The 26398-nt window shown below is 46.7% G+C and overlaps 1 protein-coding gene across 1 annotated transcript; it reads left to right on the top strand.

Annotated features, from left to right (window-relative positions):
• The first annotated feature begins 925 nt into the window (after positions 1–925).
• LARP6 (La ribonucleoprotein 6, translational regulator) lies at positions 926–26398 on the top strand. The gene is made up of 3 exons (XM_090029053.1): positions 926–2300; positions 16881–17073; positions 20649–26398. Exons 1-3 carry the CDS (start codon positions 1399–1401, stop codon positions 21717–21719), a joined length of 2166 nt encoding a protein of 721 aa, XP_089885179.1. The 5' UTR covers positions 926–1398; the 3' UTR covers positions 21720–26398.

Below are 26398 nucleotides of genomic sequence, written 5' to 3'. Positions count from 1 at the left end.
TCTTCACTGACTGCCTGTCTTGCATGCAGACCAGCCCAGCCTCTGGCTTCTTTACTTTTCATTCCATCCGGGAAGAGCACACACCAACTGCAGAAACTTCCTTAGCCTGACAAAGGGGTTTTGAACCCGAAAGCTTGCTTAAATTTTTTTTCCCCAACTACTTAAGTTGGTCTAATCAAAGATATCAGATTCATCCAAAGAACCTTGTCTCCAAAAATAAAAAATGGAGTCCAATGGACATGTCTGCTAATTCATATTTTTAATACTGAACATCATTGAAATTGTTCAATAATATTGAAAAATGAAAACTTTCCATTGAAAATACTGAACAGATGCACTTAAGTGAAGACAATTGTCCCCATAAAGTTGAAGGTGCCAAGGAGGCTACTACAACATAAGGACTAACCCAAAATATGGACTGAAGTATTAATTACAAATTCATCTCCTACCTTGTGATCCACATGTGAACAGTAATGAAAGAGGCCTCTCTCAAGGCTCTTCCCAAATTAAGGAATAAGGACTCACATAGTAAATGCTGTCCTGATCCTGTAAATGTTATGCATGCTTTGCTTTTATGCATGGAAACAGTCCTGTGAAATCTGTTGGCTGAAAATTATCACATGCAAGGGGGCTCTTCAGGGGTTATACATTTCTTCTGTTTGTCTGTAAAGTACCACACAGTTCTATGATGTATCATCATCAAATTATAAATATGTGCACTCAAGTCTTTGTCTCTTCATGTTTCTTAGCCTCCAATAGCTGTTGAATTAAATTTTTACATTTAGATACGGCTCTATGAGAATGCAAACCCATCAAGAGTCTTTCTGATAAGTCTTTATTTTCTAAAATGAAAAATGAACAGAAATTCACTTTTAAAGAAAAGGAAAATCCTACAATTTAGTGTTGCCAAGTTAATGTTCTCAATTTGCTCGGATGTAGTCCTGAAATAAGAGAGCAGCAAGGTCTCCCTGGATTCCAGGCATCTCACTGGGGTGCTGATCCTGAAACCTAACAACTACTTCAAAAACAACCTGGTTAGCCTGTTTGCTGGGTTTTGCAGGTAACTGAGTAAAGGACCACCCCTGTGCCTGCCCTCCCAAACTGCCTCCAATGCCTGGTATTTACTGAACACCTTGAATGAAGGGTTGTCCCTGGCCTGCCCCCAGCACCAGTCACACTGCTGGGACTGGCCAGGAGGCTTGGGAAGCTATAGGACAAACTCCGCTCCCCGGTCAGCCTGGAGTGAGACCCCCCCAGCAGCAATGTCCCCTCTTCCCGGCCTTCTGACTAAGATCAAGGGGGGCACCCGAATCCCAAGACCTCTGGGCTTGCGCATAGGATGCCTGCCAATGGATCTGGGAGTATGTGAAGCCCCCAGCTGAGAACCTGGGACATCGGATGCTCGCTGGTTGTAGCCAGCCATGGTGTTTAGCCGAGTGGCGACACGTAGCGGGTGGACGTGCACCGCCTGACCGGACATGCTGGCCCTGCTCAATCAGTATGGTTTGGGGAAGACTGAGCTCTACTCGGTCTTGTGCTTTGGCCGAGGCCCACTTTGCTGGGGTGGCCCACTTTGCTGGGGTTATTTCACCCCTGCAGTCTTCCCTGCCCAGAGCAGGGGCTGGATCTCACGAGGTCCCTTCCAGCCCTAAACTCCTGTGCATCCCTGAATCGGATTTGACCTGCAACACGAAATATGTGAAGAAGAATAACTTTGAAATAGCCCTGCCCGAAACAGGGCGAGAGCGTGTCTCCGGGGCGGGGGCGGGGGCAGGGGAACCCGACCCGACCCCGCGCCCCGGCTCACAGGACAACAGCCCCGAGCGGGCGGGCGGGCGGCCTCCCCGGCGCCGGGCCGGGCCGGGCCGGGGGCGGGGATGTGCTGGCGCCTGGCTGCGCGGCCTCCTCCCCCTCCTGCTCGCGCTGCCCCCGCGGAGCGCGCAGGCGGGCGGGAGCGGGCGCCGGGAGGCGGAAGGCGGAGGGTGCAGCCGGGCCGAGGACGCCGCTCGCCGGGCTCCGGCGGCTGTGGCAGCGCGGTCCCTGCCGCCCGACCCCATGGCCGCGCCGCGCCCGGGCGGCCCCTTGGCGGAGGAGCCCGAGGCCGGCAGCCCCGCGCCGGGGCGGCGGGAGGCCGTGGGGGCAGGCGCCGGCCCGGTGCGGATCCGTGTAGCCATCGAGGCGGCGGCGGAGGAGGAGGAGGAGGAGGGCGGCGGCGACGGCGCGGCCCCGGCCCCGACGCCGGGCTCCCTGGGCGGCGGCAGCTGCAGCGAGGACGACGCGGGCAGGCACGGGAAGTCGAGGTAGGGGCCGGGCGGGGAGCTGGGCTGGCGCCTGCTGACCTGGCAGCGCGGGGGCGGCCCGAGGGCCCCGCCGGGGGAGCGCCGCGCCGGGGCAGGCGACGTGGGCCTCGGAGAAGCCGGCGCCTCCCTCGGTCCTTCCCCTCGGGATCCGCCGGCGCCGCGGGGCGCTGCTCTACCCGAGGGGCCGGGCCGCCTGGAGCCTCGTGCCCTCCTCGCCGACCCACCTGTCCGCACAGACCTTTCCTTGAGAGCTGCCTGCCTATCTCCAGGCCTGGGGCCAGCTGCTTTGGGGCGCTATTTGCAGTAGCAGCAGCAGCGTTCATGAGCACCCGCTGGTCCACAGCCCCTCTCCACAAGGAGTTGTCTTTCAAATCCATGAATCTGAGGCCTCAACGCAGTTCAGTCCAACGGGACAACTTCAGAGCCAAAGTGGGCTGGGGCCTTCCTGCCCAGAACCGGTGCTGGACACGGCCCCCTCTCCCAGCGGTCTGGGCTGGAGGCCAAGGGCTCAGGGCTGCAGCTTGCTGCCCTGTCTGACACAAGGCCATGCCGCGTCACGCAATAGAAACGTTCGTGCGATAGAAACGTTCACCAGCCCTATCCCATTCTGGGGATTGGGGCTGATAATGTAAAACTGCTGCTGTGACAACCTGACTGCTTTCAGGAGGTGTTTATTCTGTGCCCATCATTACAAGGTTCCTCCACTTTGTGTAGAGCTTATTGATCCATCACTGTGCTTTTAAAGGTGACTTTAAAAAGGTGTGCTTTTGAAGTCAAAGCCAGTGGGGGTCGATTTGCACCTTGGAGACCAACTAAATTAAGAAGTGTAGAGCATAAGCTTTTTGTGGGCCTGAGCTCACTTCAGCGTGCTATGAAAGGACCTGCACGAAGTGGTGTATAGATGGGAGAGGAGAGTGATTTGAATGCAAGGGACTGGGAAGAGAAAGGCAAACAGTAAACCCATCCAGACAAAGGGCATGGGATAAGAATCTCTAATCCCTGTTTCAGACCATACTTAACACTTAGAGGGGCTGCCTATAACCCAGGAAAGATTTGACCCCTCATGGCTACTTTGAAAGTTTGTCCTTTTCCAGTCTGTGGATGCTGTTCCAGTTTCCCATTCAAGTTCATTTGTAAAGTGTGTAGCTGCTCCTAGGCAGCAAAGGAGGTCAGAGGGAATCTCGAGGGAGGCTGAAGCTTTCTGTCGCTAGGTTGCGTGTCTCTAGAGCTGAAGTCAAATTGGTGTTTGTTAGGGGTGCAGTGATAGAGATTTTGGGAGCTGATACCAACAGCCGGTTTTTAAAGGAGACATATTGGCCAATACCAGTCCGATTTCTGATGCAGCGTGTAGCTGCTAAGTCTGTTGTGGTGGAAGGGGATTGGGGAGGGAAGGGGGGCAGATCAATGCCTGCCCGCAGTGAGGGAGGGAGTGGGGCAGGTTATGGCAAGCACTGCCCAGCCAGGGCGAGGCGGGGTGGGGCAGGCGTTGGATGGAGCCACGGCTCATCCAGGGGACACGGGCTCCCACTGCTGTGCCTCCCTGGGAGGGCGTGGAGGGGTGTCCCTGGGTCTGCGCTGGGCAAGGCAGGCAGGGCTGCACCAGCCTCTTCTCAGCAGGGCCTGGGCGTAGGGCGAGCAGTGGTGGCACTAGGAGGGAGGCTATGGGGGGCTGAAGCCACCCCAAATTTCGCTGTAGCCCCCCAGTGTCCCCCTTCCCAGCACCTGCTGCCTACTCTGAGCCCAGCCTCTGCAGAGAAGAACCCCCCCCAATGCAGATTTGGGGGCACACGCCCCTTCCCCCTGCGCCCACCAGACAAGCCATGGCTCTGTCCTGTACCCCCTCCCATCCCAGCTGCAGTGGTGTACTAACAGGGGAACTGGGGGTGGGCTATGGCCCCTGGGCACAGGGCTGCAGGGGGATACCGACAGGCCACATAACTGGAAACAGTGGCAGCAGCATGGGAAGCAGTTCCCGTTTTACCCCGCCTCCAATTTCCTGCTGTAGGGGGTGCACACGAGATTGGATGGTGCTGGCGGTGTCTGCCAATCGCCGCTCAGTGCTCCAGTTCCCCCCCACCTCCGCTCTTGACACTGCCACTGGAATCTGCAGGGGGTGTGGCCAGGCGGGGGGAATGTAAGCATTGGTCCCTCAGTACCCGAGACCCTCAGTACACCACTGCAAGTTTGGGCAGTGTCTGCCCTGCCCTACTCCCTCCCTTCCTCACCACAGGGAGCATTGTTCTGCCCCCCCATGCCCCTTCCCTCCCCTTCCACCACAACAGACTTACCAGTTGCACGCAGCTCTTCAGCTGCTTGCTGCCTGTGTGCTGTGCTGCAGCTATGCACACATACGGGTGTTTATCAGCCACTTTAGACAGGTTTCTTATGCAGCCAATTTTCTTTATATCAGTGCTCATGAACGATGTGTGCGCCCAGCAGCTGGGGGGGCAGAGCAGTGGTAAGCAGAGAACTCCCGCAGATGCTACTGGTGCTGCCAGCAGTGGGGTGGGGGGGGTGATGAGCACTGACCAGGTATTGGCGACCACGCGCAGATGCCACTGGCAGCAGTGGCCAGCAGTGATCACTGACCAGACGCTGCTGGCGGTGTCAGCAGTAGGGAGGGAGGAGCGTGACAAGCAGCAACCACTTGCAGGTGCTGCCGACTGTCTTGGCAGTGCCTTTTTGTAGGGGGTGCACATACACCCATGTGTACCCCCTATGCGTCGCTCGTATCAGTGCCAATCTGGTATCTTACCAATGTATCGGTGCACCTTTAGTGTTCGTTCATTCTTGTGTGTAAGGATTGCCTACCTGTTCAATGTAGACAGCTGAGGGGCACATAGCAGGGGGTGGCACACATAACATTGGTAGACTTGGAGGTAGGCAAACCTCAGATGTTACAGTCAACGTAAAAGTGATGTAGTAAGGGGACACAGCTGGCATCTGGGTCCATTACAAGGCCTCATGCCTCTGTGAGATGGGATTTGATAGGCTCTTGCTAGAGAGATGTTGTTTAAGGTTGGAGGTATTTGTTCCTCCATGGCTGCTTCAAGGCGGTTGTCCTTTTATCAGGAGCAGTTGGAGGTCACTCGTGTTCAGACTGGGGACTGTAGGTGACAACCAGAGGGATTCTGTTGCCCTTTTCTTGGGGTAGGTATTGTAGCAGGTTGAACCAATGTCTGAATCTGCATTTGTTGATCTGAGTGGCTACAGTTTGGGGATTGTACAGGCAGTCCTTGGACTTCCGACACAATTGGTTCCTCAAACCACGTCTTAAGTTGGAACCAACTTTCACATAAGAAACAATCTTATAAATGGGGGATTGGTTCCTGAACCAAGGCCTGATACCTTATTTTCACTAAAAATACCCCAGAATTTTGTACTCGATCAATTATAGATGAGCAATATAGCTACATTAATGTATTTATATTGTAAATAGCAATCATTGATTTGGAAGGACTTCTTTGAGATGACTTTGCTGGACTCTTTGGAAAGGCTCTTGGTTAGACATTTTGAAGGGTTCTTGGCTGGCATCTTCTCAGGTGTCCTGGCTGCAGCTCTCTCTGGAGTCTTGTCTGCTTTGTTAAAGAAAGCGTCCAAAGAAGTTTGCACAGAGGTTCTCCAGAGACATGAACGACACAACGAACTTGTTCGCTGGCATGGCGTCGCATCTGTGGAAGAAATCATACTTCGCGTTGTGTTTTGGTATTAGAATTAACAGACCCAGTCCTGAGTTAGTTGGAGCTCATACAAGTGATCACGGGGAGGGTTCTAAACAGAACTCCTCCCTTGTACAAGTTAACATACATTTTTATACCTAAGACTGTGAAAAGAGACACATGATTTAAACAAAGCAACCTTGAAAGAAAGGAAGAGGTAGATCATTCGGTTGTTACACATAACAGTTGCTTGCTCAGCAATACATTTTGACATTTTGTTTTGAGAACTGTTATCACCTTCTTGTTGATTTTAGGAAAGAAACATTTTTCCCAAAGAACTGTAAAAGACATAATAAAGCAGAAGGGTTTTTCTTATCTTAGAATATTCTTAAACATACAGTATCAGCATCTTTTTCAATTTTTTTTTCTTCACTCTCTTTTCTTAGTCAAGTTAGAGGCCTGGATTAATGTATTTCTGCACATCAGATCAAGTGTTGTAAAGTCGAAACTGACATCATAAGGTTGAAACAGGGTGTCAATTTATAAACGTTGTAACTCCAAACATAAGTCGAGGACTGCCTGTATTGTAATTGTAGGAATCCCTGTGGTATTTAACTATATATTTAATCAAAGTATGTTCTGACATTTTTCTAAGGCCTGGTCTAAGCAATGCTTTTAGTTTTTTCTTGGTTTTTTGTTGTTTTTTTAAGTACCTGAATAACTGTCAGTTAGGGGAGTCTTTTTACTTAAATATGGGCACTGATAGATGTGAAACCCCCCCACAAAAATAGCTCTTTACTGGAAGAAGCAGGGTGTTAGTTCAGCCTGGCTCTGCAGCATTTGTAGACATAAAAGTGCCAAAAAACCCTGCTGAAGCACTTGATCTAATAGCTGATTCAATCTGAGTTATACAGATGTTGGGTGAGCTGGGTCCAACCAACATGACGCCTCTTCTGGGCAGGTGCTGAGCTCAGTGCAGGGGCACGCTGACCTTAAAGTAAAGCACTATTGTTGGGTTTTTTTGTGGGGGGGTATTCTATGTCTGTAAGCAGGCTATGTGACTAGTGCAATTCTGAGTGTGGAAGTAGCTACATGGCATAAAAATGTCATTCCTGTGTAGTTTTGAAGGTGTTGGTCATACCTATATAGTTTGTGCTTTTCATAGATTGTAAGGGGCTGGAAGGGACCTCAGATCATTGGGTCCAGCCCCCCTACTCTAGGCAGGAAGGTGACTGTCCAGTCTCATCTTGAAGATTTCCAGGGTAAGTGATTGCACCACCTCTGGAGGGAGCTTGTTCCAGTCCGGACACCCTGACTGTGAAGTTTTTCCTAATGTTGAGCCTGAAACAGCCTTCCAGAAGTTTGTGGTTGTTACTCCTGGTTAGAGAGTGATGCCTGGACAACTGCTTCCAGTCTGGGACTATTTAAGAGTACTTTTATATCACTTTTTTATAAATCACTTTAAGAGTGATTAAAGCTTAATCACTTATATGCAGGTAGTAACACAGTTGTCATCTTCAGAATAAATAAAGTCTATCTTGCTGTAGATCAGTTCTGCCTGAGTACAGTAGGAACAAGGCTGGGGGAAAGCAGCCTTGATACACTTACAGTAGTACAAACTTACCCTGTCTGCACTAGGATTTTATTATGGCTTTTATTTTTATTTTTTTCCTAGAAGAGCCAAAGTCTGTGCAGTCCACCACAGGAAAAACAAATAAGTTTTTTTTGTTGTTCCCAGATGAGCTGCTTTTGAAAGCTGTCTGGAGCAGCTCCCGGAGCAATGGCATGCAGTGGAGGGAGGTGCTCCTCCGTGCCCTGCTTGGGCAGCGCTTGTCCCAGCCCCTGTCCTAGCCCCAATCCCTCCTTCGCTGCGAGGACATTGATCTGTGCCCTCACACCCCTTCCCTCCCCTTCCAGACTTACCAGCTGGATGCAGCTGTATTGAGCAGTGTGAGGGGGCCAGGACCCCGCGGGGCCCGGCCCGAGAGAAGAGCCCCGGAGTTCCGCCCCGTTTCCGGGTCCGGACCCGGAAGCCCGCCGGGGAACTTAATGTTTCCCGGAACCTGAACCGCACCGGCGCGGGAGGATAAAAAGGAAATGCTTACCCGCAGAAGGGGACGGAGGCTCCACCCGGAGCCTACTCCAGGAGCCGCGGAGCCATGACCTGCCGAGCCGGACGCGACGGATCCAGGAGCGGCGGACCCACGTGCGGTGAGGCCGGGAGGCACGCGGCGGGAGTCGGCGGCAGCGGAGCTAGGAGCCGCGGATCCGGGGACGGTGAGTCGGGGAGCGGCAGAGCCGGGAGCCCCGCAGCAGGGGCCGGACGCGGAGCAGCCGGCGGAGACGGAGCCGGGAGCCGCGTGGCGGGAGACAGCAGTGGCATCCCGGAGGGCGGTGAAGCCCCACACGGCCCTAGAGGGACCAGTGACGCAGGAAACTGCGGAGCCAGCGATGGCAGGAGGCCGCGAGGACCTGAAGGTAACACAGACCCCGGGGGCAACCGGGAAGGGGGCCACCGACGGGGGAACCCTTCTACAGAGACTTCGGGACACGTGGTCGCGCAGGACGACCCGCGGGCGGGGAAGGCCGGCCGTGTAAAACCCGCCCGGCGGGAGACTTACGTACGGGGGTTGGGATAACCCCAGACCATAGGAGCCAGCGGCACCAGGGGGACTAGGTGCCGCGGGAACACCGGTGAGGGTCCGGCCGGGGAAGGGACCCCCCCTTTTCCGCCGGACTGGGACTCTATCAAGGGAGCCCCTCACGGAGGCTCACCCCGGAGGACCGGGCGAGGGTGTAGGGGAGGAGGAGTCCTCAGGACCCCTGGACCTTGGAGGTACCGTACCCCACGTGGACTGCCAGCTTCCCGGCACGGGTGAACCCCATATTTTCCATCAAGTCGTGGCAGGCGAGAGCGGCGAAGCGGGACGGTCCACCGAGTACCCCTCCTCTCCAGGGGACATCCGGGGTTCGGGGTCCCACGGTACGTGGTACACCCCCAACCCCTTACAAGCATCATAAATAAAGTTGAAACCTGCGTTGGAACCTCAAAACATGGTGTCCATTTATAAAGGTCGTAAGTGCTGTTCGTTGCAAGTCAAGGACTGCCTGTATTTCAAATGATGGTTCCCAGCATTATTTGGCATTTGTCAACTATAATTTAAGTATGAATAGCGCAGGGAATGTATTGCTTCATTTAAAAAAAAAAAAAAAAAAGAGGCTGATTTTCATTAGTCACAAACAAGGTGACCCATAATTTGAAATGCAGTATTGAACAGGTTATTAGATTACAAGTTTTTCTGTTGGATCTTTTAAAAAGTGAACGTTTGAGCTGTATTAGTCCTAAGATTTTGCATTGTAATGAAACCCAAGTTAGTTCTTGGCTGAGCTGCCTCCAGATGTGGAAGTGGAAAGCAGAGATCACTAATGCTCCAAGTTGTATATATATAAGCATGCAGTGGTGGAGTGCTGGTGCACTGTGTTGGGAGTCCCAACAGTGGGTAAGGATTTTATGGGTATCTTCTGGAGGAACACCCTATTACCTCTAAGCTGAAAATACAAAACTTTATTTTTTTTATTTATTTTTTTTACCAATATAGCTGCTGTTTAGGCATGTGATAACCCTGCCCCACCCCCCTACGCCCACCCCAAACCACATTTTTGTATGGATAAAGCCCCTAGGTACAAGAGCAGTTAAACTAGTTGTACAGGTGATTATCCCAGTATTAAATGTACCCATGTGAGGAGTGCCATTCCTTTAATAGTAAAACTTCTGAGTTGACATGATTTAGGGTTCAGTTCCTCTGGATCCCACTAGAAAAGTACACTATAGCAGCTATGGATACAAATGGAGTTAAGGAGGAAATTTCAGGAGCAAAACACTACCCACAAAGCTGCAAAACCAACATATGGGACTTTGAAGGATGACTTGTTCTCAGGCTGGTACCCAGTCAGAGATGAACTGCTGTCCGTTTTATATTTCTTCAACAGTAGAAACACAGTTGTTGCTAAGGAACAGTAATCAGATTAGACATTTCTGAGTACCGGTGTGTAATCTTGTTTCAGATTAGTCTGTAGCTATTAAAATGATGCAACCTAGGATTACCTCTTCATTATTTAATTTGTGAGGAGAGAGACTCTTCCCAAAACACATAATTTATAGAACTAATTCAGTAACTTGATCTAATTAAAACATTTGTTTTGTGCTTTTTTGGTAAACAATTTAAAGTTTTCCAATAAATGGTAACACAAATTAGACATAATTTAAACATCAGCATTTGTATTAGCTTTTCCTTGGTGCTTTTTTTGTAGGGGTGCACCAATAAAGACATTTTTTGGCTGATACCGATCGCCAATTATTAACCAGTCATATGGCCGATATCAATCCATTAGCCAATATGCAGCACAGCAGCTTGGAGAGCAGCATCTGGCTGGCAAGTCTGTGGTGGGGGGAAGGGGAAGAGATGTCAGGGGGCAGGTCAAGGCCCCGACAGTCGGGGAGGGAGTAGGGCTGGGGCAGGGGCAGGGGCAGGTGGTGAATGTGACCCTGGGAGCAAGGCAGAGCCGCAGGTGGATTGTCTGGGAGTGTTGGGGGGAGGGGGGCGACTCCCTGCTGCTGCGCACACCATGTGCCCCCTGGATTTGTGCACGGGGTGAAGGCTGGCTGCAGGCTCAGGGCCAGGGGCTGTGCCAGCCTCTTCCTGGTGGGAACTGGGCCAGGGCTGGGCTCCAAGCAGGCAGGGGTGGGGCAGGTAGCAGCAGTACTGGGAAGGGTGGCTATGAGGTGTGCTATGGCCACCCCAAAATTTGCCATAGCCACCACTCTCAGCGCTGCCCCCCATTTGCTCAGAGCCCAGCCCCACCTCTGGGAATAGGTCAGCACAGCCCCTGGCCCCAAGCCTGCAATAGGTAGCCCACCCTCATCCTGTGCACAAATCCAGGAGACATGTGCACCCCTCTTCCCCACCCCGCCCAGTGCCCCCCGGACAAGCCACCAGCAGCTCCGTCCCACTTCTAGGATTGCATTCACTGGCCTGGCTGGGTAGCACCTGCCCCTGCCCCTGCTCCAGTCCCTCCCTCACTGTGGGGGCCTCTATCTGCCCCCTTCCCACTCCCGGTCCCTCCCTCCCCCACAGACTTGGCGGCCAGATGCTGCTCTGCAAGTTATGGGGCTGCATTCCTGGCCTCCTGCATGCCATGACTGCACATATACATGTGGTGTTTATCGGTGACATTATTGGCTACACCTGCCAAAAAAAAACTGATTGCTCATGTCAATTTTCCTTTTATTAGTGCCAATCCAATATGGACCAATATATTGGTACATCTCTACCTTTTGATATAGTAACAAGATAATACCTGTAACTTAATAACAGATTATGGGGTATCAACTGGTTTTACCTACAATCACTGTCACTGCAAGTGGTTACAGGGGGAAAGATTTTTTTTTCTTTCTACTTTATCTTGTATATTTACTAGATTGCATATTTAGTTCCCATTTCTATGAAACGCTTATTTAAAAAAATAGTTAACTAACTTCAAGGGAGTATCAACTTGGAAATAGAGTTAATTTCACATTGCAATTCTAATTCTAAGATGAATAAAAGCATTTTACAATTAAAAAATGGACCTTTTGGAAATAATGGGTAGTTACAAAAGCCATTTGATGTAATTTTAAAAAAATGAATGTTGATTGTTCCAAGAGAAAAATGGAGGGCACTGCTGAGCACTCAAAGCTCAAGTGCCTAAACTAAGGTAGAGTATGTTCCTTGTGCTGATTCCTACAGTCTTTGTCATTCTGAGAGAGCATTATATAACTATGTAAAGGAAAAACTGCTTACCTTAAACACAGAGCATCCTGTAGAACCTGGTACTATGTTTTCTGATTTCAAAGTATTTGTGCAACTTTTCCTTTCTGCGAAAGTAATATTTCATAAAAACAAGTACACACCCCTTAGAGCAGGGGTACCCAACCTGTGACACATGTTCCCACTTCTTCCCATTTTCTGTATGCAGTTTCTGTACAGTTTCTCAAATTTTACTGCTCAGTGGGTACGTCTAAACTTGCAATTAATGCACTCCCCTGCAGCAGCCTGGGGTACCCACTTCTCTTTTTCCCCACCCCAGTCCCTGTGCTGCTCAGCTCCCACCTCCCCTCAGCACTGAGCAGGAGCTGCGGTGTGGGCTAGGAGATCCCAGCTCATCACTGCCCTCCCTCCAGTTAAGTGCAGAGCAGCCCCATGATACAGAGTACAGCACTTGCCAAAAGCTTGCCCTGGAGACTAGAGTAGGATCCAAGGCCACCAGGTAGGCTAATGCCTCCATACCTTTTTTTGATGACTAACTGATCCAGCAAGTTCATCCTGGACTCCTCTGCCACCTGCAAGCAAAGCAAGGAGAGAGATCAGGGTGCTGTTGTTACTTGAGCACAAGGCATTGCCCCAAGCAGCTGTTTTGCTCCCACCTCCCCCTGAAACTAAGCAGGAGCCGAGCAGCATTGGGACTGGACAGAGGCATGGGGCTGTTGTGGCCCCCTGCTGCCTGGGCTGACCAGGACCAGTTTGGTCCTGGTTGGCATCTACACATGTGCTTCAGCACCATAGTTTAAAGTAACATTTCCCAATACCTTTATTTGTGAGTAGTAGCAAATGGGGCTTTAAATTTAATTTGCTGAACACATGTAGATGGTGATACTTCACTGCGCATTAGATTAGTTTAATGCATAGTAAAGCATCTTGTGTAGATGCACCCAGCTGGGATGAAAGGCCTGCTCCAATGTAGATTTATGTAGTAGTATATGGGTGACTTCTACTGCTATAGCTAGATAGGACACCTTTACAACAGTGAAAATGCATCCACCCTAGGGGATCCTAGACTGTAATATAACTGTTGTATAGACACAACAGCTAATGCTTCTAAAAAAACATTTAGTTAGTACACAGTATAGAAATGGTTTAATGGTGTTAACCTGTTAGCTGGCCACAAACTCCTGATCAGTACTTGGTAAGTGATACTGTCTAACCTAAAAACAAAAAGCACAGTATAGATATCACCTACAGTGCTGAAATGGAGGAAATCTGTGAAGGTTACATTGCAAGGAAGATAAGAAAACAATTTGCATGCAACAATTTGCATCCTCTCAGGTTCATGTTTTGCACGCTGCCTCACCTTACCTTAAGGTGAAGAAAGCAGCAGCGAATTTGGGGTTATCCAGCACACTGGGGCCAACCTTTTTGGTAGGCATGCTACAAATTAGCCCTGCACCCATGTGCTTGATCTGCTCTGCTTCCTAACCTGTGCTTCTTACCTGATCTCCCTGTTCTGTCTTCTTCATGGCCTGTCTGCAGCTGTGCTGCCTGTCCCCTCCTTGGTTACTTGTCTGAGCCAGACATTGCCCAACCTTTCAGGAAATTGTTGCAGCCAGTCTGAAGCCCCTGGGGTAAATGGTCAGTTGACTGAACAGCTAAGGTAGGTCTCTCCCAACTTTACAGTTGTTCCAACAAAAGATCATACCAAAAAACTGGCTTCTCTCATTTGTTTGGACCATTGCTGTAACGACAGTACTCCAGCCCTACTAAGTGCCCAATTAGTCATTTTTAGACATTTAAAACAGTTTCCTTTGGGCCAAGGCAGCAAACACTTCTGAGGACTCTTCAAGCAAATGGCAACTTCCAGTCCCCAACTGTTTTGGCTACTAGGTAGTTCAGACAATATTACAAAAGTTTCTACTGGAAAAGGTGTTGTTTTTAATCTTTTCACACATTAATCTTTCTTTCTCTTTCTTTTTTCACCCTCAAACTGAAATCCCTCTTGGATAGATTAAGACTGGAAAATCTCAGTCAGAAGGATTTTTTTTTTTGAGGGGCGGGTGGGAGGTTACTTTTTAACTGTCTAAATAATGCATCTCAAGTTACCGATTCTTATTTTAAAGCAACAATTGCTGCTGATGATCTTCTTTTTTAAGGGCCCTGTCCTTTATCCACATATTTATATCAAAATCCCATTGCCATCTGGCTGCAGCTCTGCTTCAGTGCTGCTAATTTTGCTCTACCATACAAGATTGTAGTCTCATTTTATTTTGGAAATGAGTTGGTCAGAAAGTTAAATGTATCCAAACAACTCAATATCTTGATATTTATAATCCTACAGGCTTTGATATCCAAAGTAAAAATTATGCTGTTGGTGCACACATGCATTTGGTTTCCTGTGCAAGTAATAGCCAAATGAGTCATAACCTAAAAAAGATTGTTTTTCAGTCTATCCAAGCAGTTTTGACAAAGACATTCTTACAAAGATCCAAGGAGAAAGAAATACTAAATGCAAGGTGTAGACAGCTTTTACTAACACCAAAGTCAGTCAGATGGTGAGAAATAAATGATGAATAATGAAAATAATCTTTGTATTAGTTTTGTGATTTTTTTTCGATGATAGATCATTTTTGCGATATGATCACTACAGCCACTTCTAAAAATACTGTATGTTGGCCTTTCTAAGAGAAGTCTAAATTTTTACGGAGTTGAGATGGGGAAAACACCACTGTCAGTGCTGTCGTCCCAAAAGTAGGCTGAATTAGTACCATATTGGCTTGACCTATAGACCTGGAAAGATGCATATATTTAATATGTTACCGGAAAAGCAGATTTAGGACCTTTTAAAACATTTATTTAGTGCTAACACCATAGGGAAAGTATTGATGTTTGGCAAAAGAAAGGCTCTTTTTAAGCATTAATCTTATACAGGAATTAAATGGAACCCAAGTCAATGGCCACAAATGTCCATGCTGAAAAATAAACAAACACATACTTTACCTACAAGTTCTGCACTTAAATTTCAGGTATACTTCTCCCTGGTGTTAGCCTGAATGAGAATGTGAACATACTTAAAATGAATATTCTACCTTACATTACCATTGTCTCCATAGTTGTTTACTTCACAGGTGTTTGTTGCTGAATTTCTGTGCTAAAGTGAAGTGGGATAATAAGAATCTAAACTTAAAGCAGCTCTGTATTAGCAGGCCACTAACTTAATCATGTGTCTGCGTGTAAAACCTATTAACACAGTCATTGCACACAACTACCACCTGCACGTGCAATGATGAAATCCTTCTATCTGCCTATGCACGAGTAGAGGTGCTTAGAGAATGCATGTCCAAGTAATGGTGTATAAAGATTATGCTTACCTGACAGACAGCTTCTCTAAGACCGTAGAACAGACAGGATTTTTCCATAAGAACAGGCCACTAGCACAAACTCTGGAAGTTGCCTGCACACTGGTTACGTTATCAATATGTGGTCTGCAGGCTTTTGGGGGAGAAAAGTTGCAAACTTCACTACATTCCAGGATGAGACTCTACTCCATTACTCTTCTTTAACGGGTTTGACAAATGGCTATCCATGGATATCCCATTTAGAACTGCATAAGCTTCTGACAACCTCTCTGAATATAAGCCTTGAGTGAAGTGTCTGCCATAGCGCTACGTGATCATTTTAATTTCTCCGGGGGTTGTACCTCGAAGTACAAGTACTGAGAACTGTAGGAGGGCAGAGGCCCATCTGCATGTGTGTGGGTGGATTAAAAGACTCTTCTCGACAGGATTCTCGACAGGATTTTCTGAAGATGTGATGCTTTTGTAAATAGAGCTTCAGGCAAAGATATCCAGATCCAAAATTATATTTTTGAAGGTCTCTCAGAACTGCTCTTCTCTTCCCCCTCCCCCTCCCTCTGCCCCTGCTTCTTTAAAATTATTTCCCAAACACTTTAATGGATTCATACATTCCTGGGTTAAGATGCGTTCTCATTTACCTCCGCAAAGGCTGAAATTTACTGTTCTATCCTCTCTCATTGCATTTCAAGCATAACTATGAATACCCTCATTCCTATGGAACAGGCACTCAAAAACCCTCTTCAACCCTATTCTGACATTCTGATGTTTCAGTCTGAAGACTAGCTTTTAATGCTAGACACATTTTTGCAATTCAGATTGTTCCGGACACAGCTTCCTGGCCTAGCAGTGTGCTCTTTCCTCGTTCTGTAACTTTACTTATGAGAAAAATAGCTTAAAGTATTTTCAGGGACAAGTAAAGCTATGATAGGTAGATGAGTATTATGTAGCATCAGGCATTTGTGGATCTGTGTTTCTTATTTTGGTAAAAGCTGATTTATGAGTTGAATTCATAGTGTGGCGTTCATACATTCAGCTTCTGCAGTGAACTCGGGAATTTGGCTCCCAAGGGCTGACTGGAAAGACTCAGTCTATGAACAGGCACCCTCCTGTAGAGGGAGGGCTCACTGCACCTATTAGTTCAGTATCTGTGTTGAGGTTTTTTGTTTTGTTTTTCAAACTGAGTAAAAGCACCAGTAATTCTTTAGGAAGGATGTAGTTTTGAACATCAGTGCCTCTGTCCTTCTACTTTGGGAATTGTTGTTATAAATGTAAATAATAATATCCTACTCTGTCCAGAAAAGCTGAACCATAGGTCACAAATCTAAATCTGCTTGAGCTGGTTCTAGGCCCTACGGAGTAGCTGTCCTTATCAAAGAATTCGGGTTTCTTACTGTTTCTGATCAAGGGTGCCACTAGATGAGATTACTTAACTAGTTTTGGGGTTGTAGTGGAAAAAAGGCAAATGCACTGTTCATCAGTACCCTTCAGTTTTTTTCATTTAACAGTGTTTTCCCCATTTCTCTCCTCAGATTAATATTTTGCATTTATTCTGTACTTCGAATAGTATAGAATCTAAGACCAGCTGTTGTCTTACTAAAAAGGGAATCTCGGGTTTAAAACGCTTTGATTTAGTGACTAAACTAGTTCAGAAAACTTCCAGCAAACTTAATTTGCTTCACTAGTAAATCTAGTGAAACCTAGGGTGACACACACCTGGTTACGCTCAGTTAATAATATTATTTCATTGTCCTGTTCTAGTGGAGGCGAGAATGATGAAGACTTTGACCAAGACTGGAAGCCTCCAGAAAATGACCTCATCCAGAAGTTAATAGAACAAATTGAGTATTACTTTTCAGATGAGAACCTTGAGAAAGATGCCTTCCTCTTAAAACACGTGAGAAGAAATAAGATGGGCTATGTCAGTGTTAAGCTACTTACTTCTTTCAAAAAGGTAGGTTGGGCTTTGTTTTTGTTTTTTTTAATACCTCTTTCTATTCAGTTCAGAGAAGGGTAGGAAAAACTTTCTAGTTAATGAAGACAAGTATTTTTCTGGGTGCTATTACTTATGGATCAGCTGTGTGATTGGGATAGACAAGCTCTAGAATCCAATACATTTTTGAGCTATAGAAGTTTTGACACTCAGCTTATGCCTGTGTTAAGGGTTGATGCTATTTAATAGTCAGCCTTCAGTTAAAGCTTTCCTTGCATATAGTCTCTTCATGACTCATCTAAGAAATCATGTGGGTTCATGTAGGTCTAGGGCAGGGGTGGGCTATTATTTGGGCCTGCAGACCACATAGGGGGTTTTGGTGAGCTGTCATGGGCCAGGTCAGCACATCCCTCCCTTTCCTTCCACACACAACAACCAGCTCACCAAAACTCCTTGAGCAGCCCCATCTCATCGGCTTGCTCCCCACAGATCCCAGCTAGTCTCCATGTAGGCCCTGGGATTGTGAGGCGGTGAGAGCATGAGGCTGGAACCCGATGCAGAGCCACAATCTGCTCCCCACGCATCCCTGCTCACAAAACCAGCACCTATTGCAGGAGCATGTGGGCAGCAGATCATGGCTCTGCTCTATGCTTAGCCAGGATGGAGCTGTGGGTGGGTGGGAAGCAGCATCCGAGAGCAGGACAGGCAAGCAGGACGGTGACAGCACGGGGCCTGGGGCAGAGTCATGATCTGCTCCCCACATGCCTCTGCAACAGGCAGCAGTTCTGTGGGCAGGGGTGTGTGGGGCACAGATTGGAGTTCTGCCCCATGCACCAGCCCCACACTGTCATCAACCCATAATCCCAGGGTCTCTGTGGAGACCAGCTGAGGCCCGCAGGCAGGGCATCTAACTGGATGGACAGGATGGGGCCATGGGTGGGCAGGGAGCTGCGTTTGGGGCCAAGTCTGGGATCTTGGGACAATAGCAGGGCCAGGCCTGGGGAAGAGCCAGGATCTACTCCCCATGCCCTGCCTGCAGAATCCGCACCCGTTTCAGGGTTGTGCAGCAGGGTGGATATGATTTAAATCAAATCAATTTTAAATCGCTGGTCAGGAAGCCTCGATTTAATCATTGTTTTCTACTAAAAGTGCATTCTTTGATATCCTTTATTCATTTAACTTCTTGAAACTGCACTTTCAGAGAAAGGTAAGGGCTTGACTCTGTACACAAACTTACAGAGGGATAAGAGGGGTGATGGGTGGGTAATCCAGTCTGTTATCTCTCATCTCCATATACTGCTGCTTACAAGAATGTTATCTCTGGAGACTACAAACTCTCCCTATGCCCAAAAACTTATAGTGAACAATTTTTCCAAATATTTAGTTGGTCTAATACAGGGGTAGGCAACATTTTTTGGCCAGAGTGCTGAAAAATGCCACAATGCCTACCTTTGAAGGTACTGGAATGCAAAATGGCCTTGCTTGGTATGCGTGCCAGGGGTTGCGAACCCCTGGTCTAATAAAAGATATCACATCTACTCAAAGAACCTTGTCTGCCTATGATCTCTGGAGACTCAAATCTATAGTTTGAGAACTGAAACTAAGCATCACAGAGATGCTAAATGGGATCTTGTAGGCTGAGCCCCAAGGCCCATTGGGTAGAGTGGTTTTCTTTAATCTTCACTAATCTATAAAGGAACCTCTGGGAGAGCCATAAGATTGGGTCTCTAATATAGTCTGTGGCCTGTTGTGACTTATATATAAAACTTCTAAAAAGGTTTCATGAATATATTGCCTCAAATAATATATAATTGGAAGTTATAATCTCTATTCCATGATGAGATCTTTGAGCTTTAATGTATCTTTATATAAGATTTAAAAAAACCCAAAACAATCTTAACAAAAAACCCTCAACTAAATAAAAAAAAATCTGATTTGAATAAAAACAACTTGGTTTTAATCATTGATTTTTATGCACCCTGCTGTGTAGGCAGCAAATCACAGCTCTGCCTGGGCCCACACTGTCACCTAAATCCCCATCCCATCCATCCAGTCATGCGTCCTGCCTACAGGTCCCACCCATGGCGGTGGGTATGTAGTGGATGGACCAGGGTGCCTGGGTAGCAGGGCTGGGTCCAGTGGAGGTGGCAGTCAAAAGCAGCTACCAGTGCCAGGAGGTGAGGCCAGCTGCCAAGCCAGCCCAGCCCTGCTGTACGCCACGGGGCAGCAGGACTGGCTGCACACACCATGGCCTGGGCTACTCCCTGCACCTGGGCTGAGCTGGGAGAGACTGAAGGATCCTTGTGGTGGTGTACAAATTCATAAGGGGAGACCAACATGAAGTAGGCAACGATCTGTTCACCAGGGCACTCACTGGAACGACAAGGAACAATGGCCATAAGCTACTAGAAACGAGGTTTAGGCTGGACATTAGGAAAAAGCTCTTCACAGTCAGGGTTGCCAGAATTTGGAACGGGCTCCCAAGGGAGGTGGTGCTCGCCCCACCCTTGAGGGTCTTCAGGAAGAAACTGGACAGACACCTGCCTGGGATCACATGACCCAGGGTTGGTTACTCTTTTCTTGCCTGCCAGGGGCAGGGGGTCGGACTAGATGGCCCACTGACGTCCCTTCTGACTCTATGAATCTATGACCTACCACAAACTGGACAAAATCCTTCAGCAGGCTGAATCCGGCTTGCAGGAGATATTTTGGCCATTCCTGGTCTAGTAAATCAGCATCTAGAAAAAACATGTTGAAATGCAGAAGAGTGAACTGGGTATGGCAGGAACAGGTATGTGAAGCCTGGATGCAGCCTCTGTCACTGTCCTGAGTGACTTTGGGCAAGTTACTGCCCTCCTTTGTTCATTAAAGTCCATGCATGAAATGGACTTGACCTCCTTTGCAAAACTGTTTTTTTTTTCAGATTTAAAGAGTGAAATGAGAGCAATATATTCATGAGATCCTATCAGAATTTGAAATGGGCCTTTTTCAGTAGGAACTCCTAGTTTGAAGAATGTGATTTATAAAGGATGCGAGCTATTCTGACCCCTGATTAGGAACTGCTCACCTGTTCCAGAATGATCTAAGAACTTGCCTAGTCTGGGAGTTAGTGCCTTCGGAGTCCAGAGCCAGAGGGAAAAAATTGTCCACGCTATGAGCGGGATGCTCAGCCCCAGAAATGGAACACAAGCCTCCAGGGCTGCTGGCTTCCTCGCTGCTCCGGCCCCAGCGGTCTCGGCTGCCCCAAAATTGAAAAGCGGGGGAAAAAAGCATTTTGGCTGCACCAAGTTCCACTTCCTCAGAGACATTCAGAGTGCCCCAATTCAAGCACAGGCCTAAAGTCTGGGGCTCATTGTGACAAATTTAGTCAGGAGCATATCTGCAGTGGGTGGGATGTTGACACATCTAGAGAGAATTTAATGAGGTTTATAGCTGCTTATTGATGCTCATTATTACAGTAGGACATTTTCACTAACCAGAGAGGCTGCTACAGTAGATGACTGTAAATCTGAGCCGGGTTGTCCTGTAACTGTAGAATTATAATTCTGGTGACTCTTATCAGCTGCATTCAGCTTGCCTTTACTATTTTTTTAAAGGTAAAACACCTTACCCGTGACTGGAGAACCACAGCTCATGCCTTGAAGTATTCCAGTATACTGGAGCTGAATGAAGACAATAAAAAAGTGAGAAGAAATACCCCAGTTCCAGTGTTTCCCAGTGAGAACCTTCCTACCAAGATGCTGCTTGTGTATGATATCCACTTGATTTCTGAGCTACCAGCTCTGAACAAAGAGCAAGAGAATGGCTGCATGCAAGAAAAGGTTATGGAGCATCTTCTCAAGGCCTTTGTAATATTTGGTGTCATCTCATCTGTTCGTATTCTCAAGCCTGGGAGGGATCTGCCACCTGACATTAAACGATTCAGCAGTCGATACACCCAAGTTGGAACACAGGAATGTGCAATAGTAGAATTTGAAGAAGTTGATGCTGCAATAAAAGCTCATGAGTCCATGTCCATTGAAAAGAATGAAGAAGCGGGGATGAAGGTTGTCTTGATAGGAATGAAGCCACCAAAGAAAAAAGTTTTAAAAGATAAAAACCATGATGAAGATCCCAACAAGGGTCTTAATAAAATTAAATCCCTAAATAAGAGAGTTGAGGAACTTCAGTATGTTGGTGATGAATCTTCAGCAAACAGTTCTTCAGATCCAGAGAGTAACCCTACATCTCCATTGTCTGGACGCAAGAGTGATGCTATGAGCAAGTTGAGCCCTACCATGTATCAAAACAGCCATCTCAGCCCTAATGTGTCACCTCGGTCAAGTCCCTGGAACAGCCCATCCTCACTGCGCAAAGTGTCCAGGAAGTCTCCACTGGCTGAAGAGGGCAAACTCAACCCTGCCACTAGTCCTGAAATCCCAAGAAAGTGTGCAGATTATTCTTCAGATAGCAGCATCACTCCTTCTAGTAGTCCCTGGGTACAAAGGAGAAGACTAGCTCAAACTGCAACACAGGAAAAAAGTCCAGTAGGTAGCCCTATGCTAGCCCGGAAAATACAAAATGCAGGTGGGCTACCTGTGGGAGTGCTGAGGTTACCTAAAGGCCCTGATGGTACCAAGGGATTCCATAATGGATGTGAAAGGAATAAACCTAAGAAGAAGGAATAAACTTAGAGTGTATTTACATTTATTTTATTTTTTTTAAACCAGTTTCCTAAATCCATTTTTGTTCAAGTCTGGTGAAGACTGTCACTTGAATGACTGAATTAAGTCAGTATTTAATTTTTAAAGAATTTGTATTCATGCATAGACTTATCATTTGTATTTTTGTATTTGCACTTAATCTGCATTATTTTTATACTTTTGTTTTTTAGTTTCAAATGCCTGAACATTGGAACATATTACTTTTTTATGCCAGGTACTTAAAACTATTAATGTGACTGCATTCATTGATAAAGATATGCTTCTGCACAGACAGCAATGTGTAAACGTGATACAGAGTATTTAGTCATTGTATTTTCCTAAGCTATGGTACTTTACCATTCTGTTCATTTAAGACCTATTGGAGGATTGAAGACTTCCTGTTTTTCTATATTGAAGGAAACTCTAAAAATCTGTTTTGTTATGTCAGGCATTTTGCTACTTGCCAAACCTTCCAAAGACCTGGTTATACATTTTGGTCCCAATATATAATATTTTCTGTGATGTGAATAAAATGCTAAGCATTAAAATGTTTTCATGGGTTTAACTGCAATGTCAAGTGATCAAACGGGAAGGTTCTAAACAGTTTTTGCATATCTTTTAGTATGAAATAGTCCTCTTTTTGGAACTTATCAGTATCTGTCTAACTCTGAAGGCTTAGGTCATGCATTATTTGTTCTCCCTGTCTTTTGGAATCCGTTGTGGCTTATTTTAAATGGCAAAACTGCTTCTGCTTTTGAAAAACTGTCAGGTAGCTTTTTGTTGAAAACTGTGCATGGCAGTACATGTGATTTTTATCTTTTTTTTTTTTTGAGGGTGGGGGAGAGCAGGAGGCTAAGGAGAGGGATCAGCCCACAATCATGTCCGACTTGACAGCAGTGCAGGAGGAGCCCAGGATTAGCTGATTGTTGGCTGGCTTCCAGAACCCACTACGGCCAATTCAGGCTCCACTGCAGTTTCTGGAACCAGCCAACAACCTGGTGGTTGGTTGGACCACAGTACAGTTCCTGCCAGCTGACAGTCAGCTGACGGTTGGTTGGCAGGGACCACCACACTGGGCTGACTGGAGACCTCAGTGCAGTCCATCCTGTCTCATCTTCACTTTAAAGCACAGCAGAAATCAGCCACACAACTATTACACTTTTTGTGTATGTCTGTAATTTTTGTGGCTGGCTTTGTGTTTTCTTGCCCCATTTAACACCCTGAATGTGTGGCCAGGTCATGTTTTGATTCAGTTAACTGGTTAATTGCATCTTGCATGTAATGTCTGCCAGGGGCCTAACACACCAGTAGAATGAAGTAACATTTCTTGAGTTGCACTTGTTTTAGAGCAACTCAACAGAAGGAAAATCACTCTAACTGTCCTTGTGATGTTTTGTACTTAGTTAAGTGTTGTTTTGGGGGGTTTTGGAAACTCAATTTGTATGGTACAATAAGAGATGCTTTGATTTTTTTTTTTAATTTGATTTTTTTTTTAAGAAAAAGCTTGTCAAATGCTTCACTAATCTAGACAAAAAAACAAAGCTGCATCTTGTGCACCTAGGTACCTGTGCTGCATGATAGTCTCAAATTTGAGTTCCATCTTTTAAAATGTGACATTACCCCCAACTTCTTTCCTCCTCTTCCCCCCCCTCCCCTTTCTTTGACAGGAGTAGCAAATTGGACAGGAAATAGAAAATCTTTTCTGAGCACTGTTGCTGTGACTTCAAGGCTCCACAGGGCATAAGGATAGTAGAGCTCAGCACGTGCATTACACAGGGAGGGTACCAAGCTCTCTTTTGCTTGAATGATGGGATGGAAAGTAACAGTATTTAAATAGATAATCTGTCACTGTCAGAGGACAGACAGCTATGCTATAATGGAGAAAGCCTAGTGTAGGTTACAAAATGCTTTTGATAACCTTCTAAAGAGGATTATGGCACAGGATTTTTTTTAAATCCTAAAGCCCCACTGATTTGAAAAGAAACTGTAAAAACAGAAGGAAAAAGTGCAAAGTAAACCAAACAATGAAGAGATGAGCAACCACCACTATACTTCTAGAAATAGATTAGTGATTTGCCAATAATGCAATTGCCTATATTTTTACAGGTGTTCAGACATAACATGTTAAAACAAATGTATTGAAATTTCAATTATTCTGTTAGTTTAAATGACTGTTGCAGGATGGTGACACTTAGTTTCAGCTAATGATTTTAACGTTCAGGAAGCAACAATCTTAATTATCAAGTATCTGTCACTAAAGCAGTTTTATACTACATTGCCAGTTACATGAGTAATGTTAGCCTCAGTATTGCCCCCTAATCTAGTAGTACTTAGAGTCAGCAGCAGGTGTCCAGCTACTACTGTAATCTCACTAATTAATATTAGAACTGCATCTGTTTTAATAAAACAGCCCCAAGATATGAGGAAAATGGATGATGCATTAATTTTCCTCGCATCCCGAACAGGTGTTTAAAGATGATTAGATACCTTTCAAGTGTATTGTAACTCAAATAACTTAAATCAATGCAACTACAACCAAAGCAGTGGGCCTTGGAAATGAAAGAAGGAAAGGGGATTCGTTTTTACAGAAAAAGAAGCCACAGGTATTCTTTTGAATACATTGGAATATATCTTAGCAAAAATCTGAGCTGGAATAAAGACCTTGAAAATAGAAACGTTAGAGCAAAACAAGCTTTGAGTGGAGTTTTATCTTTCTACAATATGGTGGGCTGATGAGTGTTTCTGGAAGCATCATGGGGCTATAGATCCATTGTGTTGTACAGAGCAGAACTCTGAGGTGCTGACCCTATTGTCTACCTGACAACTGAAAAGATTCTAATTACTTTTTAATAGCGGTGCACCAGTACATCTGCCCGTATCGTACTGGCACCAATAAAAGGAAATTTGACATTATCACCCATCGTCTTTTTTTGACTGATGTGGCCAGTAATGTCACTGATAAAGGCCACGTGCATGTGCGGCCAGGAGTACAGCCTGGCAACTTGGGACCGTAGTGTCTGGCCAGTAAGTCTGTGCAGCGGGGGAAAGGGGGCAGCATCAAGGCCCTCACACTGAAGGAGGGAGTGGGGCTGGGGCTGGGGCAGGTGCTACCCAGCCGGGACTAAGCCAGCAGCTCATCGGGGGAGGGGAGTAGGGTGGCTCCAGGCACTGCATGCACCCCTGAGGAGGGACAGAGGGCATGTTCCCCCTGGATTTTTGCACAGGGCAAGGGCAGGCTGCTGCTGAGGGATCAGGGCCAGGGGCTGCACCGAGCTCTTCCCAGCAGCTGTGCAGCAGCAGCACTGGGAGAGGGGCTGTGGGGGAGGTTATAGTCACCCCAAAATTGATCATGGTCTCCCCTCCAGTGCCACTGCCACCTGCCCCACCCACCCCAGACCAAGGACAACCACCAAGAAGAGTACAGTGTAGCTCCTAGCCCCAACCCCATACAGCAGCAGCCCAGCCTCACCCTCATGCACAGATCCAGGGGGCACATGCCATCTACCCCCTTCTCCCCACACCCCCCCAGCTGAGCTGGCTGCTCTTGTCCCATACCCCGCCCTGCCCCAGCTAGGCAGCACTGGCCCCAGCCACAGTCCCACTCACTCACTGCAGGACCTCCATCTGCATACACACCCCATGCCCCTTACCACCCCTCACACCCCTTCCCCCCAACAGGGTTACTGGCTGGATGCTGCTCTCCAAACGGCCAGGCAGCACATCGGCAATAAGATCAGTATCAGCCAGTATGGCTGCTCAATAATTGGCCATCAGTATCAGCCCAAAAAATTTTATTGGTGCACCCCACTTTTTAAGGCAGCTTTTATCTACCTAATTCTACAACAGGGGGGCTCATGCTGAAATCAGGCTGATAAATATGAGCACTTTATCCCAAGTAAGACCCCTAAATTACTGGATGAAAGAAGTCTTTTACACCTACCAGATACCCCAAGCAGTGCATTTAAGAAGACTCTGCCAAATAAATCCTGGTTTGGATGGCTAAAGAAAATCTATTCTCTCCTCCAGATAAATGGCCTGAGCACTGTACTAACTGACTCAATATTTCTGTTGTATTTAAAACATGGCATAAATTTAAGAATTAAGGATGCCACTATGCAAATAGACATGCTGGCAGTGAAACTGTCTCAAACTTCCCCTTTTTTTAAGATTAATAAAACATTCCTTTGACCCAGAAACTTATCTGTCTGTGGTGCAAAGCTTCAAACAGTGGGAGGCCATCACTAGATTGAGATTTATGCTAAAGAAGTCTGCAGTTGTCACGGGCAGGTGGTTTGGATTCTATATTCAGTAGGATATGCTCTTGTGGGAAGAATGAGATTGATGACGTAAATGATGATTTGTGGGCTTGTATGTTCTCTGAAGAAATAAGAGGGAAATTAACTCCAATGGAAAAAACTAAATCCTGGGCTAATGCGGAAAAAATCTGGCTTTCTTCAGAACTTGTCTAGGTGTATTTGTACTACTTTCACAAAGAATAAGGGCCAAAATCAAATGGAATTTTCCTGTTCTGTTTTATTGTGCATTGCTTCATTTTATCTCCTTTTTTTAGCTCATTAGTATGTTCTATGTTAGTTTTGTGTAAACTGGTAGAATGTAATCTTATTGTATGATTTTAGTAAAAATTATGATTTGTATAAATGCTA

The sequence above is a fragment of the Crocodylus siamensis genome, chromosome 15 (genome assembly GCF_052110815.1).
Source record: "Crocodylus siamensis isolate JL-2025a chromosome 15, ASM5211081v1, whole genome shotgun sequence".
In the NCBI taxonomy this organism is placed as follows: domain Eukaryota; kingdom Metazoa; phylum Chordata; order Crocodylia; family Crocodylidae; genus Crocodylus; species Crocodylus siamensis.
The sequence above is the reverse complement of the archived record's forward strand: the minus strand, read 5'-3'. Positions and strand labels throughout refer to the sequence as shown.